The sequence below is a fragment of the Squalius cephalus genome, assembly GCF_949319135.1.
Source record: "Squalius cephalus genome assembly, chromosome: 18".
NCBI lineage: Eukaryota > Metazoa > Chordata > Actinopteri > Cypriniformes > Leuciscidae > Squalius > Squalius cephalus.
The window spans coordinates 33,827,851-33,845,405 of NC_137139.1; the positions used below are offsets into that span (position 1 = coordinate 33,827,851).

Sequence of the window (17,555 nt, forward strand, 5' to 3'; positions counted from 1 at the left end):
AAATTGTCCCTAATGTAAAATGGAAATTAATGGTAATTTTATTTTATAAATATAAAATATTTAATATAGGCTATAGGAGAAAAAAACAATATGGTGTAGCAATATTTTAGAACTATCAAATCTCTCTGCATTAATAATAAAAAAGTAGCCCATGTTTGTTCGGGATTAGAACCCGTGTCATCTGAATTATTGAAACGTAAGTTATAGCCTACCACTCGGCCACGAATTTGTTTTGTTTTAGTTTGTTTGAAATGTATTTTTACATATTTTGCTTTCGTTAATGTTAACCAATTCTGTTGTAGCATAATAGGCCTATATTTTTTCCCTAAAAGTTTGTTTTATTCTCTGCTTTGTTTGTTTAGATTTTTACATATTCAATCAGTCTCATTTTTGTTCAAATAATGAAAAACGGTTGTTGTTTTTTTACAAGATCTTGCGCCATGTTTTTTTTTTTTTTTTTTAAATAAACAGATAGGAAATTTACCTTTTAAAATGCCGCAGTTGCTGCTGTTTTGCCCTGTCACTTGCGGCACCCGGTATAGCCTAGTCATTTCGCGAACGACTTTGAAATTCGACTGGTTTATTTTTGCTGCGGCAGTAATAGGCATTGTGGTTGATTATTTATCAAAGAATTCAATTGATACAACATGTAAGCCTATTTAATTCTGAATATAACAAAGAATGCTTAAACCGACTAACATCGGTTAGTAACTGCAAGTCCTGAAAATGTTTTAATTTTACGGTAAATTATTTTAATTTATTTCACTGTTATGTTTCAGTTAATAAATCTACAAACACATTAAAATAACACAAAGTAAATGACAAGTAACTTATTGACATAACCTTTCTAAATTATAGAAAAACTGGGCACACAATGTTACCGTGTGTCTACTTTGTTTAAATTTAATGAATTTGAATTCGTTTAACCACAATATTTATCTTGAATTTATCTGTGACCTCAGCTCAGATTACTGCCGCGGCAGATTACGTCATAAAGAGAATAAACTGACACTTTTCAAAGTCTGTGATTACAGCGCCACTCAGCGGTAAAAGGCAGCAAATACACATCCCAATTTTGCCGCCGCGGGAACGGCGGCGGTAAAAGTCTCATTCTGGTTGGGCACCATCTGTACACAGCACCGGTGCGAACGAAAGCGAATGAGACGACAGTCGTAATGAAGGACAACAGAGAGACAAAGTCTAGCGAAGCAAGTAGAACACAGCCAGATAACAAGCAAGCAGGAAGACCAATGTCATGGGACCCCCCTGTAGATCTCTGTCATCTCCCAGAAGGACAGCAGGAGGCGGTAAGGAGGGTGTTGAGGGAGGAATGTGAAGCCTTTTCCTTTGACAGTGATGATGTGGGCTGTATACCATCCCTCAAGATGCATATAACCCTCCAAGATACCAGCCCTGTCCAAAAGACCTACATGTCTGTTCCAAAGCCTCTTCACAATGAGGTTAAGGAGTACTTGCAGGATCTACTGAGAAGAGGGTGGATCACACACTCTCGATCCCCTTATTCGTCGCCGGTGGTGTGTGTCCGCAAGAAAGATGGCAGTCTTCGTCTCTGTGTTGACTTCAGAGAACTCAACCGTAAGTCAGTCCCCGACCGCCATCCGATACCGAGGATTCAGGATATGTTGGATGCTTTGGGTGGGAGCTCATGGTTCTCGGTCTTAGACCAGGGTAAAGCGTACCACCAGGGTTATCTGGATGAGGAGAGCCGCCCTCTCACAACTTTCATCACACCCTGGGGGCTTTATGAATGGGTGCGCATACCCTTTGGCCTGAGCTCGGCACCCGCAGAGTTTCAGAGGAGTATGGAGCACTGTTTGGCAGACCTGAGAGACACAATTTGCCTCCCGTACCTTGATGACAACCTGGTACACAGTAGGAGCTTCAAGGAGCACTTGGAGCACATCCGTCTTGTTCTCCAGTGTTACAAGGAACATGGTGTGAAGCTGACCCCAAAGAAATGTGAGCTGTTTAGATCGAGTGTGAGGTTTCTTGGCAAGTTGGTGACAGGAGAGGGTTACACAATGGACCCTGCAGAGATGGCTCCGGTGCAGGCGTTAAAAGAGAAGACCCCTGCCACAGTGGGTGATGTGCGCCAGATCCTTGGGTTCCTCTCCTACTACAGACCCTTCATCCCCAATTTCTCCCGTGTGGCCCACCCGCTGTATAACTTACTCACTGTCCCCAACCCCGAGAAGTGCACTCCAGACCCGACTGTGAAGAAGCCCCATAAAACAGGAAAGAAAAACAAGGGTCACTTACCATCGCAGACACCTGTACAGTGGACCAACTCTCACCAGGAAGTGTTGAACCAGTTAATAGATGCACTCACGAAGCCCCCTGTCCTTGGATATCCGGATTTCACCCAGGCATTCGTATTACATTGTGATGCATCCCAAGTTGGCCTGGGCGCGGTGTTATACCAGAGACAGCAGGGGAAGATGAGAGTGATCGCCTATGGCTCCCGCACCCTGAGTCCAGCAGAGAAGAGGTACCATCTGCACTCTGGAAAGCTAGAGTTTTTAGCGTTGAAGTGGGCCATCTGCGAACGTTTCCGGGATTATCTTTACCATGCCCCATCGTTTGTGGTATATACAGATAATAACCCACTAACATACGTACTCACCACCGCAAAACTCAACGCAACAGGACACAGATGGGTGGCGGAGTTGGCCGATTATAACTTTACCATCCGGTACCGCCCAGGCAAGAACAACTCCGATGCAGATGGGTTGTCACGGATGCCCTTGGATATTGAGGACTACATGCGTTGCTGTACGGCTGAGTTCAGTCAAGATGTCATCAGTGCGTCTATGGAGAGAGTCACAGCGGAAAAGACAAACCCTTGCCGGGGTGTTGGGTTAATCCAGGTCAGTGCTTTGAGCTTAGTGAAAGACTGTGAGACCAGCAAACCTCTTACCACAGATCAAATCCGCAAAGCTCAGGAAGAGGATGAAATCCTGTCAAGAGTCATCTGGTACAAGTCACAAAACAGGAGGCCGAGTAGAACTGAAGTGAAAGCAGAGAACCCTGCAGTGGCCATACTGCTGAAACAATGGCTCAAGGTTCAAGTTGGTCCAGATGGTGTCTTGCGCCGCAGAACTTCCCGTCGAGAACAACTGCTGCTCCGCAAAGCTTATCATCCGCTGGTCTTCAAAGAACTACACCAGGACATGGGTCACTTGGGGGTCGAAAGGACGCTTGACCTGATTCGAGAACGGTTCTACTGGCCACAGATGAGCAAGGATGTTGAACATTTTGTCAGTAATGTGTGCGAATGTCTCAAGAAGAAGAAGCCGAGTAAGCAGACCCGTGCACCTCTGGTGTCCATCCAGACCACTTATCCCTTCCAGCTCGTCTCCATAGACTTCCTGCATTTGGAGAAATGCAAGCATGGCTATGAGGCAAGGCAAGGCAAGGCAAGGCAAGTTTATTTATATAGCACATTTCATACACAATGGCAATTCAAAGTGCTTTACATAAAAGAAATTAAAATAATAAAAAGAAATAAGACTAATTAAAACAGTTAAGAAAAAAAAAAAAAAAAAAAAATACAGTACAGTACAAACAGTCGGACGAACATTGGCACAGTGCTCATTCAGTAAATGCATAGCTAAACAGATGTGTTTTGAGTCTAGATTTGAATGTGACTACTGTAGGAGCACGTCTGATCTCCTCTGGAAGCTGGTTCCAGCTGCGGCTGGCATAATAGCTAAAAGCAGATTCACCATGCTTTGAGTGAACCCTTGGTATTTCTAGCTGATATGATCCTAGTGATCTGAGTGATCTGTTGGGTTTATATTCAGTGAGCATATCTGCAATGTATTGAGGTCCTAGGCCATTGAATGATTTATATACCAGTAATAATACTTTAAAATCAATCCTAAATTTAACTGGGAGCCAGTGTAAAGACCTGAGGACTGGTGTGATATGTTCATATTTTCTAGTTCTGCTCAGAATCCTGGCGGCAGCGTTCTGTATGAGCTGCAACTGTCTTATGGTATTTTTGGGAAGGCCAGTGAGGAGTCCATTACAATAATCCACCCTGCTGGTGATGAAAGCATGCACAAGTTTCTTTAAGTCTTGTCTGGAAACAAAGCATCTAATTCTTGCAATATTTTTCAGATGATAGTATGCTGATTTAGTTATTGCTTTGACATGACTACTGAAACTAAGGTCTGACTCTAGTGTCACACCAAGATTCCTGACTTGATTTTTAGTTGTTTGACCCCTAGAGTGAAGGTATGCATTCACCTTGAGAACTTCATCTTTGTTTCCAAATGCAATGACTTCAGTTTTGTCTATGTTTAACTGAAGAAAGTTTTGACACATCCAACTTTTGACTTCATCAATGCATTGGCACAGGGAGTCAATGGGGCTGTAATCGTTAGGCGATAGGGCTAAGTAGAGCTGTGTGTCGTCTGCATAGCTGTGGTAAGCAATTTGGTTCTTTCTCATTATTTGGCTCATTGGGAGCATATACAGGTTGAACAGGAGTGGCGCAAGAATTGAGCCTTGAGGGACTCCGCATGTCATGGATGTCCACTCAGACTTATGGTCTCCTATACTCACATAATAAACTCTCCCATCTAAGTATGACCTGAACCATTTTAGGACTATCCCAGAAAGCCCCACCCAGTTTTCCAGCCTGTCAAGAAGTATGTTATGATCGACAGTGTCAAATGCAGCACTGAGGTCGAGTAGCACCAGCACTGATAGTTTGCCTGAATCAGTATTTAAGCGAATATCGTTTATTATCTTTATGAGCGCTGTCTCTGTGCTGTGGTGCGGTCGGAAACCAGATTGAAAATTGTCAAAGGATCCATTCGAGCTTAAGAATTTGTTCAGCTGATTGAAGACAACTTTTTCAATGATCTTGCCTATGAAAGGAAGATTTGAGATCGGCCTATAGTTGCTTAATATGGTCTTATCCAGATTGCTCTTTTTCAGGAGGGGCTTGACAACTGCAGTTTTTAGGGAGTTTGGAAAACTCCCAGAGAGAAGTGAGGCATTTACCACTTCTAGAAGATCTGCTTCTAAACTGTTTAACACACTTTTGAAAAATGATGTGGGAAGTGTGTCAAGAGCACAGGTTGATGTTTTAAGGTGTTGTACGGTTTCTTCCAAAATTTTGCCATCAATTTCTTTGAAATCAGACATAGTAACTACTTTCTCAGGTGGTTTGATCTGTCTGACCCCAGGGCAACTCAAGGATGTGCTGATCACCTTTCTGATATTATTGATTTTCTCAGAGAAGAAAGAAGCAAACTCACTGCACTTGTTCTCTGAGAGCATTTCACTGGGAATCTGGCTTGGGGGGGTTGTCAGTCTCTCTACAGTAGCAAAAAGAGTGCGTGTGTTGTTTAAATTACTGTTTATAATATTTGAGAAGAAAGTCTGTCTAGCTTTGCCTAGTTCCATATTGAAAGCATGAAGGCTGTCTTTGTAGATGTTATAATGGACTACAAGTTTTGTCTTCCGCCACATGCGCTCTGCTTTTCTGCATTGTCTTTTCATATTTTGCACTGCTGTTGAGTTTCTCCAAGGTGCTTTTTGTCTGCCACTCTTCTTCCTGACTTTAACAGGAGCAATATCATCAATTACACCTTTAACTTTTGAGTTAAAAGAATCAAGGAGAAAATCAACAGAGTCTGCAGATATGCTTGGTGTTAAGGATATAGCCTTCATAAATAGTACACTAGTGTTCTCATTTAAGCATCTCTTCTTGACAGACACAGATCTAGCTTCAGTGGCAGGAGAGATCAATATATCAAAGAAAATACAGAAATGATCAGACAGTGCTACATCCTTAATAACAATCGATGAAATGTTTAGACCCTTACTGATAAGTAAATCTAGAGTGTGTCCACGATTGTGTGTGGGTCCATGTACATGCTGAGTCAGATCAAAAGTTTTTAAAACACTTTTGATTTGAGTATATATTAGTGGTCATGGACCATTTTACGAGGTTTGCGCAGGCCTACGCGACAAGGAATAAATCGTCCAAAACAGTAGCTGACAAGATTTTCAACGACTTTGCACTCAAGTTCGGGTTCCCAAGCAGACTACATCACGACATGGGCAAAGAGTTTGAGAACAGACTGATGGCTAGCTTGAAAAAAGTCTCTGGCATCCAGGGCTCGCACACAACACCATATCACCCCCAGGGTAACGGGCAGGTGGAAAGGTTTAACCGTACCCTGTTGTCCATGCTGCGTACCTTGGATGACGAGGAGAAGGAGGATTGGAAGGAGTCCCTCGCGAAAGTTGTCCACGCGTACAACTGCACAAAGAATGAGGCAACGGGTTACGCGCCTTATTACCTTACCTTTGGACGTTCTCCTCGCCTGCCTATTGATCTTTTATTCAATCTGGGAAAAGATGAGGCCCATGACACCTATGATGACTACGTGAGTCATTGGAAGACGAGAATGCAAGAGGCATACCAGATTGCGGCAAAAACAGCTGTCAAGGGGGCGGTTCGGGGAAAAGTACTCTACGACAGAAAAGTCCAGGGGAGAGACCTTCACCCCGGCGACAGGGTTCTCCTCAGAAACCTCACTCCCAGAGGGGGTCCTGGAAAGATCCAGTCCTATTGGGAGGGCCAAGTGTACAAGGTGAAGGAGAGAAAAGCCGATGGCAGCCCAGTTTATGAGATCAGTCCAGAAAATGGTAAAGGAAGAGACAGAGTGGTTCACAGAAATCTTCTGCTGCCCTGTGATTTCCTTCCCCTTGACCAGCCACCAGCAGAGATTCGTCAGCCACAGAAGGACTCCCAGAGTTTTCCAAAGGAAAGAACCAAGCCAGAACGACAGCATCGGCAACAGCTAGATCAGAGTGACACCTCCAGTGACGAATACAGTGGCAACTACCAGTGGCATCTCAGACCTGGCCGAGGGAGACGGCAAAGACAGGGTTCACTGAATCCTCTAGCAGAGCCTTTCCAGCCTCAGCAGAGTCCTCAGCGTCACGAAGAGGATGTGCCACTACAAAGCGAAGAGGATGTGCCACTACATAGCGAAGAGGATGTGCCACTACATAGCGAAGAGGATGTGCCACTACAAAGCGAAGAGGATGTGCCACTACAAAGCGAAGAGGATGTGCCACTACAATCTCAGAGACCTGATGTGAGTTCTGACAGGTCTGAGAATGTTGAATCAGAGGCCGACCCGCTGGTTCGGACGCTAGGAGAGCGACAGGCGGTAGGACCGCGACCCCAGAGACTGAGACATCAGCCTGTTGTACTGAGTTATGATACATTGGGTCAACCGTCCTTGGTAAAAAGAGACTGTAAGGTAACAGAGAGTCAGGTAACACAGACTAAGGGTTACTGGAGGCCTTGGATGGCTGAGGTGTTCTAAAGAAATGTTCATTTGTTCCCGGAAATGTCAGGAGACATTTAATTTTGTGGGGGAGAGTGTAGCACTAAGAATGTAAAACGGGACAGATATCAGTGCACCCCCCCCCCCCCCCCCCCCCTTTTGAATTTCGAATTGTTAAAGTTATTGTTAGTTACTTGTATTACTTTATTGCATTGTGTTCAATTTGGTGAGACTCGGAGTCGTCAGCAGGGGGCACCCGGGAGTTGCACGGCGCTTGAGTGGCTGACTAGCTAGCAGCATAGAAGTAGTATTCAGCACGAGATGAAGCGCGCAAGTGCAGAGAAATGTGCTCCTTGTTTGAACGGTGTTTTTCTATGTGTTTTATACAGGTAAGCTGACAATAATCTTTATACTAGTAAATTCATAACAGTATTGTATTCTTATAGAGCTGTAGTTCGTGCCTGAGACGTGAAGAAAAGTTGTTTTTACTGTGATTACAAGTGTCGTGCGTGAAATGGCGGACGATAGTGTTAACAACTCAAGAGGAAAATTAGTAACTTTTAATGTGAGCAAAACAGAGGAATAAAGGCCTAAAAAGATATATACTCGAGATGTGAGTGCGTGACGAGGGATAATTAACCAAATAGATGTGTACGAACATTATTAAGTCGTGTGTAGTGACGTGTCTGGGCAGTCTGAGTTAACGAGGCACACGTGTCTGTTCTTAGCTCACGTGCATAGACCTGTTACCCTCATTTAGCATTACTTTGTCAGCCATTACATGTAAAAAACGATTTCAGTACTGTTAAATAAGAACTCCAGTCAGATTCAGAGGTAAAACACTTTTATTAATCATTTTGTGAGTTTATAGTGAGAACACAGTAACTGTTAAACGGTTGAAACATAGTTCATGATATAGTCAGTTCATTAGCATATTTCATGAAGGAGTAAAAACGGATTAAAAGATAATTTAAACAGTGATATGAAAGAGTATTAAAATATGTGTGCAGTTATCAATGCTAGAGTAATGTGAATGTAGACTAACTATTACTGAGATCTGAATATCTACTGTTTACTAATTCCAAATGCTATTTTCATGGTTATGTTTAATGATTCACTTGTATTCATTTTAAAAAGAGAGTTTGTAATACTTTAATGATGGTATTCGTCAGACCTTTCCTTTTATGTCGTTTTATAGCAGGCACGGCACATGTTTAGATTTATGTTAATATGTTTATGTATTTAGAGCATGTATTTCTTGAGAATTGAGTATTGTATAAAGAGTAATGCGCCTAGTGTTACGTACCAGTTTAGACATTTGCACTATCAGACATGTGATTGTTTATGATAATTTGTAAAGGGATCACAGAATAAGAGCATAGAAGTAGTATTCAGCACGAGATGAAGCGCGCAAGTGCAGAGAAATGTGCTCCTTGTTTGAACAGTGTTTTTCTATGTGTTTTATACAGATAAATAAATGTGTTGCCCCAGGAAGTGACATCGCTTCATTCCTAAAAGTGTAACAAATGCATTAAATGTGTAAAAAGTGACAGTTAAGACATTTTAATGTCACAAAAGCTTTCTATTTCAGATTAATGCTGTTTTTTTTTTTTTACTTTCTATTCATCAAAGAATCCTGAAAAAAAATTATACAACTGTTTTCTACATGGATTTCTCATTACAGTATCACCGTGAATATCATAATGATTTGTTTGCAATATAATCTACAAATGCATACACAAACAGATGCTCTTCCGGATTTTACTTGCATACACATAGTTTGCCGAACAAACTAAGCGCTCTCGTGGTGTCTGCCATTGCTAAGCAATCATGAGCCGCGTTCTCCATGATGATGAAGTTTCAGCAAAGGATAAATGGATTTTCTTGCATTAGCTCTACTGCTAGATATATTTATGGAGATGAGCAAACTATGATCAGCTGTTCCTCCATTTTGGCTGAGCTTTCAATGTTGTTACGGAAAGGCCTGATCGCTTGGTTCGATGTCACATGACCTGCTTGCGGCATAGACGCGCCTGGGAAAAACGAGCGTCACAACGGCATTGCTCTCTATTTGAGATAACATGAGATACATTTAAAATAACAAACTTGAGTGTGCAAAAGACGCAACATATGTGAAGCCCCGTAGTTAGTGGTTAGATCAGCGTAGCAGTCAATAAATGGGACAAGGGAGGTCACGTATGGGACAAATTATTTAGGCCCAATATACAGGACGTCCCGGCTAATATGGGACAGTTGGCAACCCTACTGTGTTCACCGCGTGTGCTTTGTTTGCTTGTTTGAGATCTTAAGTTTGTTTTGAACAGTTCTTTTGGTTTGATGTGGATTACACTTGCTGGAAACGGTATTTTACACTGTACTCTGCCATGAATGTCACTCTACTATGATATTATTTTTGCCTTACGACATTCGTTCCTGGGAATAACTGCTGGACAGACCGACAAGACTATGCTAAGAGCTGAACATGATTGTGAACATGATTGTGAATTCAGGTCTTGTCCACACTAATACATTTTCATTTGAAAAACACATCTTTTTCTCTCTGTTTTGGCCTTCCGTCCACACTGTCCACACTGAGACCGTGTTTTTAGCAGTGAAAACAAAGCTCCAAATTGGATACATTTGAAAACACAGTTTCCATGTTGTAGTGTGGACTGTCAGAACGGAGGTATTTGAAAACGATGACGCAAGTTTAGTCATGTGACCAATACTGAACCCAAAGATATTAATATTTTTACCGGTATTGTGCCCGTTATGTGCTATTCACTTTCACAGAGTTGCTAAAATATGTTACTTTGCACACTCTTCATATCACAGTCCTGCAAAGATGACAGAAAATCCACTTGCATTTGCTGTCCTGCGGCAAAACATGAGAGCAGTCGCGTTTTTGACCAAATATATAATGATGAGAAGAATTGATTGTCTTGTTCTGTCTGTATCATCTCAGTGAGCTTTTATGAGGGTTTATGCATGTGCTGCATACAGTCTCCCGTAATTTGTATGGCCCAAACCTCGTTATATGAATAATCGCATCAATATATTATTTCAAGGTTGTCCAGTTGCCAGATCTTGTATGAAACGCACACAATCAACACATCATACAAATTTCAACCCATTTGTGAGCTCAACCTGGCAACCTACAACCCAGTTGCGCTGTTGACATCTGCGCAGGAAGTAGACGCGGGAAGTTGAATAAGGAGAAGACTCAGTGGTAAATGTTTAACACAATTAAAGCAGCATCCATTTTTTCTTTCATCCTTTGGCTGGCGTTACATTATATAATGCACTTTTATACATACAAATAATTTTCAAGCCAAGACAAATTGACAAAGTTCTCTTTTGGCTTGAAGTTAAATGAACACTAATGCAGTTATGTCAAAATGTCCGTTTTGTCGAGTATCCTCATAAGAGCAGACTGAGCAGTCTTAAATGAGTTAAATAAAGTCTTAAATGAAGGCAGAGAGTTGTGAGAAAATGAGATGTGTGATGGTGCGTTCAAGTCCTCCTGGGAAGTTTGTACGTACGAGGTGGGAAGTCGTGCTTATAACGGCATGTGCGTTCAAGTCACTTTCGTCGGAGCAAGATGGCGGAGTACTTTCTCTTAATTAATTACACAAAAATACAGTAAGATTCTTAAAATCTTGTTTTAGAAAATGAAGAACAAAGAAATGTGCATCAGGTGTACTTTGTATTTTTATGTTTTTAATTAATTTATGAAGCCACTGCCAACACATCGTTAGATGTTGCATTGTTATATTATAATACTATCATATTCTGTGTTGGCGATTAGCTAACTGAGCTGTTAATAGAAAAGCCTGACAGTATCACAGCTAAATACCTTTAGGTATTGTGTATTCCGCCATGTTAATCACTGACACGCCCCCAACTCGTAAAGATCGGAGCTTAGAGAAAATCCCGAGCTCCCCACTGGTATTTACGCCCTGGATGGCACAAAATTTCCTTAGCTTTAGTGAAAATAAAACAGAAGTTATGCTGTTTACGCCGGGAGGCACTTATGAATCAATACATTTGGACCTTGGTGAATTGAATCCACCTGTGAAGCCCAATGTAAAAAATGTAGGTGTTATTATGGATTGTGATTTTAAATTGGACAAACAGAGTTAAATCTATTTTTTTCCAATTGAGAGAACTAATCAAGGTGAAATCTTTCCTGTCTTTTAAAGACGTTTAAAGACTTTAAGTTCATATTTTCATTTCATCTCGTCTGGATTATTGTAATGGCGTCTATATAGGCATTAGTCAGGCCTCTCTATCCAGACTGCAGATGGTCCAGAATGCAGCAGCTCGCCTGTTGATGGGTCCATGAAAGCGGGAACACATTACCCCTGTTCTCGCCTCTCTTCACTGGTTGCCTGTCCATTTCAGGATTCATTTTAAGATTTTGGTGTTTGTTTTTAAATCTCTTAATGGTTTTGCACCTAAATATCTTTCTGACCTGATCAAACTGTATGCTCCACTAAGAGCACTTAGGTCTGCTGATCATTCGCTTTTAGTTGTCCCACGGGTAAAGTTGAAGAGCAGGGGTGACCGAGCATTTGCAGCGGCGGCTCCCTAGCTCTGGAATAGTGTCCCTGTACATTAGACAGGCTCAAACACTTGCTGTTTTTACAACTATCTTAAAAACTTATTTTTATAGTTTGGCATTTGATGCTATGTGAGAGTTGTCTCTGCTGACTGTTTGTATCATTGATATGGGATAGGTGTGCACAGCACTTTGATAAACACTTGCTGTTTTTAAAAAGTACTTCATAAATAAACTTTGATTCAGTTTCTGTATATGTCCTACCTGTTAGACAAATATTTAAAATATACTGTCTTTATGTTGTTTCTACATTAATTTGGAGATTAACTGTGAAATTATTACATTATGAAATATATTAAAAACGTAAGCTTTTTTTATGGCGATTAATCGTGATTAATCAGAAAAAAATGTGTGATTAATCTAGTTAATTTTTGCAATCAATAAAAATAAATAAAAAGAAACATGAATAAGTCTTATTAATGTTTATTTTTATTGAATATTATATATTTGATTATGTTAATATCTGCGCAATCAATGTGTATTTCGCCTGCCTCTGCCATCCAGCACCCCCCATAATCCCCAGAATAACTACATTATTTAATTACAGAAACTCAAACTCATCATTCAACCCTGTGCCTAACAGGTTTACAACAATACGAGCGGACAGAGACCAGTGTAGATCATTTAAATCCATTGGAGGACTGTGTGTGTTTGCTTACAACAGCTGGGCCACACAATACTGTGTACGGGAGGGAGTGTGCACACCGGACTTCGCGATTGTAACAATTTCTTTAGGCCATTTTATCTCTCAAGGGAGAACGGCAAGATCACGGTCAGATTTACTAATGTACTCGGACCGAACGTTGATGCTGCAGGAGAGAGAATAGCGAAGAGCTACAATGATGCACTCGCTCTGCAGGTCAACCTGTTTTAATTCTTGGAGACTTTCATTTCTGTGACTTATCTGAATATCAACCTACTCTTAAGCAATATGTGGACTGTCCCACTCGTTTAAATTGGACTATTGATTGATTATATTATGTTGTATATCAAATTTTGATAGATAGATTCAGAAGATATTGTCTGAAACTAAAACTGAACATTTCCCCATATAACAAGCTCTCAATAACAAGGCCAGTCATTTGACCTCCACTGTGGCGTCTTTACTAGATCCACTCCAGTTCACATATAACAGGGATAGACAACTCCGGTCCTGGAGGGCCACTGTCCTGCAGAGTTTATCTTCAGCCCTGATAAAAACTCACCTGCCTGTATCTATTTAGTAATCCTGAAAACACTGATTGCCTTGTTCAGGTGTGTTTAATTAGGGTTGGAGCTAAACTCTGCAGGACAGTGGCCCTCCAGGACCGGAGTTGTCTATCCCTGACATATAAGATAGACAGAGAGACAGATGATGCTGTGCTGACCCTGCTTAATACAGTTACTAAACATCTTATGCATCCTAAAGGATATGCCAGGGTTTTATTCATAGATTTTAGCTCAGCTTTCAATTCAATGAAGACACACATTCTCCTGAAAATGTTGATTGATCTCAATATTAATACAGGGTTATTGGTCCACAACGCTGCGTTCTCTTGAGTTGAAGATATAACTTTAAGTGATTTTATAATAATGTGGTGATCACCAGCACATCACAGAAGCTTACAATTAAGTTAACGCTTTTAACTGTATTTGATATTCACATACCAGTTTGAGTGAGTTTTTCTATAAGCTGTTTCTTCAGTTCAGTCAGAGCTATTTTCAGCACGTGCACGTCCACATCAGAGTCGCTATCGATCTCAATCCAGTTCTTGCTGTACAGGGATGAGTACATCTACAGCAGGAGAGAGAAGACTATTAAATATTAATTATATTCCACATTATCACTGATGAGATGGATGTTGACAGACCTGTATGAGATGATCTTCAGTGTGTGAGAGCTTCTCCAGCTCAGTGTTTCTCTTCTTCAGCTCAGTGTTTTCCTGCTCCAGCTCAGTGTTTCTCCTCTTCTGCTCAGTGATTTCATCCATCATCTTCAGCAGATCAGACTGACATCTCTAAATAAAGCGGATCAGATCAGTAAAGAGCTCAACACTGAATTACCCCCAAAAGTTACATTTTAAGCTGGTTTTCCTCTAGTTCTAACATCACTCATCAATGCCAAAATTACTGAGATGGCCAATCAAATCAATGAAGACAGGCTTTACTGTTCACAGACGCTGAGCTTGAATTTCAGCAAGGAGCTTCAGTTTTAATGGTCAAAGAATCAACATAAGAAGTGCCTAAACATTTAATACTAGTATCTGACAACTGTTTGTCAAGGTTGAGGTAAGGGATGAGGCGAGAAATGGGCTTTTGTTTGTTCCCCGTAGGAGAAAACAGGACCGGTCAGCTTGACTTGGCAGGACAAGACTTGGTAGCAGGACATGACATGGCTTCAGGGATCAGGACACAAGGAATGTAAAACAACAAACTGTCACAGGACTGAAAACTCAAGGAAAATAAATTGGTAGCAAACAAGGCAGGTAAGGAGGAAGAGCATGTGGGGCAACTGATACGACACACACAGCTAATGAGAACACTCACCGCATGTTCACACATGACACAACATGAAAACAAGTGGCCGATGAAAACTTGACCCGTGTTCTGCACAAAACACAACAACACAAGCGAACAGAATAGTGTATGGCCGAAGTGAACTCGAAACCGCACACTCACACAACTAGACAGAGCTCATGGAGAATGAGGGAATGCTCATCCCGTGCTCTCACAACAGAAGGCAAACACATGGAGCATGAATGTCCAAACCTCGACACGAACCGAAACAAAACTAGACTGAAGTGTCGGGATCCGAACACTACGCTCCACACACAAAGCAACTCACATGGACAGAAGAGCATACGGCCCGATCGAACCGCACGCTCAACATGACAAGACAAGAGAATAGCAGTGTCAGAGTTCAAGAATAAACAGACTAAAGTGACAGAACCCTGACACTGTTTTAATGTTAAATGACCAACAGTAATATCCAGTAATGCAAACTAAAAAAAAAAATGTAATTGAAACTTTTCTTTACGTGATTTATGTAATTCATTGACTGTGAGGAGACTAGAAGCATTTTTCCATTTTGCATTTTCAACATATTAGGTATATGAATACGACTGAAATAAAATATTATTTTCAAAAAAATTCAAAAAAATCTTTTTCTTTTACTGTTCTTTTTTCTTTCCCGTAAATCCATTTGAATCCTTTATTTATTTATTTTAACCTCCAACCGAACTGCTGAGACCATCACATCATTCTAGAAGCAGCTGAAGACACACTTAACCGCAAGTACCAAACCACTCACTCCTAAACCAATGCACTTACACACTCTTGCACACACACTTACACTGGTATACATCAATGTTGCTACCAACAGGACACCCAGACCAATAATCATCCAGTTTGAAATGTGGACGGTCCAAGACGAAGTAAGGAAACAATCAATGGAGGCGAGAGTCTGCAAAAAGAGGAAGATTGAGTTCAAGTAACACTTCTCGAAGAAAGATCGCAAAGATTGTGATAAGTTGTGCAAGAAGCCAAATGATTTTAATAATTTTTTTTCACTCACTTTTCTCTGCTCTGAGCACGTGATCTCTTGAATCTTCTTCATTCTGTCCTGGATCATCTACATACAGAGAAAAACACAGACACATTTATTACTGAATTTAGCGTTCAATCTTCTGAAAAAGAAAAAGAAAATCTTATTTGAATAATAAATGTTCGACCTCATGAATTAATTTTTATACATATGGCTTTTAGTCCATGTCTGTCAGCTTTAAAGGTAACTTATATTGCATTCTCAAAAATTTACAAAATTAACTTTTAGCTGGTTTAGGATGCATTTCACAGTGTGTTTAAAGTGTTTTGTCTGTATCTCTTTACCTTCTTCTCTCGACTCTCCTCCTCTATAGGAACAGTGTTGTGAGTCCTGTGTTCTCCTTCAGTGCAGGACAGACAAACACACGTCTGGTCATCTCTGCAGAACAGCTCCAGAGGTCTCTCGTGTTTCTGGCATATGTAATCCTCCAGATTTTCCACAGCGTTGATCAGTGTGTGTTTCTTTAGACGTGGGACTCTGCGATGAGGCTCCAGATGAGTCTCACAGTAAGAGCTTTGACACGTCAGGCAGGTCTTCACAGCTTTCTGCTTTCTTTCATCACAGAAGTCACAGAACACCTCAGATTCTTGATTAAGCTTCTTAAAGTGTTGCACAAGCTTTCCGAGTGTTGTATTAATCTTGAGCTCAGGTCTTCTGCTGAATTTTTCGTTACAGAGTGGACAGAAGCAGATCGGTGAGTTCGGCCAGCACTTTCTCAGGCAGGTTCTGCAGAAGTTGTGTCCACATGGAGTGGTGACTGGATCAGTGAACACTTTCAGACAGATGGAGCACTGGAGCTTCTCATTTAGTGATGGACCACTGGAGGATGCCATGGCTGAAAAGATAATTAAGTAGTAATAAGATAAGTAATGTCAATATATCTTCTACATTCCTGAAGAGAGCAATTCTGATAATTATATGTACTGAGTAAATTAGGCTATGGATGTTGCATGTTAAATACCTGTAGAAAAAATCTGAAGAAACTAAATACAGACACTAAACTAGGGAAGAAACACAGTACAGCAAATGTAATAGGTTTTCACAACAACATTTTAATACAATCATGAGATTTAAAAAAAAAAAAAATGAGTGGAACTGTACTTTTTCAAGCAAATAACAAATAACCACCAAGAGTCATTTCTGTTTAATAGAGTTATGGTTTTCACTGAACTTTGTTTATTCTGTCTGCAGTTCAAATACTTCCTGATTCTGATATGTGTTGCATGAACACAGACTTTAATTTTACAAACGTTCTTGTTCTGCATCATGCTATTAAACTAGTGAACTTACATTTCCATCGCTTACCTGTGAGTGAATGTCAGATTTGATCGTTAATTTCAGGGTTTCGGAAAAGAAGTGTTGTTTGAAGAAGCTTCCAGTTCATCTGTTCAGTTTCACTTTCAACAAAGACTTTACACACATGCAGTGATGTCATATACTGTAGCTCCGCCCATAATCATAAATATGAAACTGTTCCTAATCCATCCATGATGAGTGAGTAAACAGTGTAAGAAACTTTTAGAATATATGTAGTTTTATTTAGTTCCTTAATTTTTGAAGAGAGCAGTGGCAAATATCAAGTTATCACAGTTTATACAATTGAAGTTTGTTTGAAAAGGCACACACTAAACATATGATTCAGTGCAATTTGCCTTGATTTCCAGGAGGATCGGTAAAACAATAAAACATATAAAGGCTTCCGGGTAGCTAAAAATAAATTATGATTATTGTTTAATTAATTATAAAAAAAAAAAAAAAAAAGATTGGTAGTTGTTTTTAAAATCAACCCCATAGAGATAAAATGCTGACCGTTGTCTGGGCACTGTACGAGAGCGCACACTCACGTCACGATCCTGAAGCGCGAATCTCAGCCGTTATTTTGGCGGTAGATCTGAGGGAAATCTGATTTTATCCGCCGGAAAAACCACTAAAGAAAGAGCTCACAGGAGGATAAAACATATATCTATAAACATATTTCAAATATGCTAACAGTAGCTATAGTGTGCAGTGC

The 17,555-nt window shown here is 40.6% G+C and overlaps 1 protein-coding gene across 1 annotated transcript in view; it reads right to left on the reverse strand.

The window, feature by feature from the left end:
• LOC307146307 (E3 ubiquitin-protein ligase TRIM39-like) overlaps positions 1-16,923 on the reverse strand; it is a gene marked incomplete at its 3' end in the record, with an annotated part of 28,516 nt that extends 11,593 nt beyond the window's left edge. Inside the window, exons 1-6 of the mRNA XM_079850205.1 lie at positions 16,850-16,923; positions 15,829-16,379; positions 15,515-15,571; positions 15,293-15,403; positions 13,812-13,958; positions 13,609-13,735 (exon numbers count right to left, since the gene is read on the reverse strand). Coding sequence (XP_079706331.1) covers positions 13,609-13,735; positions 13,812-13,958; positions 15,293-15,403; positions 15,515-15,571; positions 15,829-16,377 — 991 coding nt within the window. The 5' untranslated portion in view covers positions 16,378-16,379; positions 16,850-16,923. The remainder of the gene's footprint in view (positions 1-13,608; positions 13,736-13,811; positions 13,959-15,292; positions 15,404-15,514; positions 15,572-15,828; positions 16,380-16,849) is intronic.
• Positions 16,924-17,555: the final 632 nt, after the last annotated feature.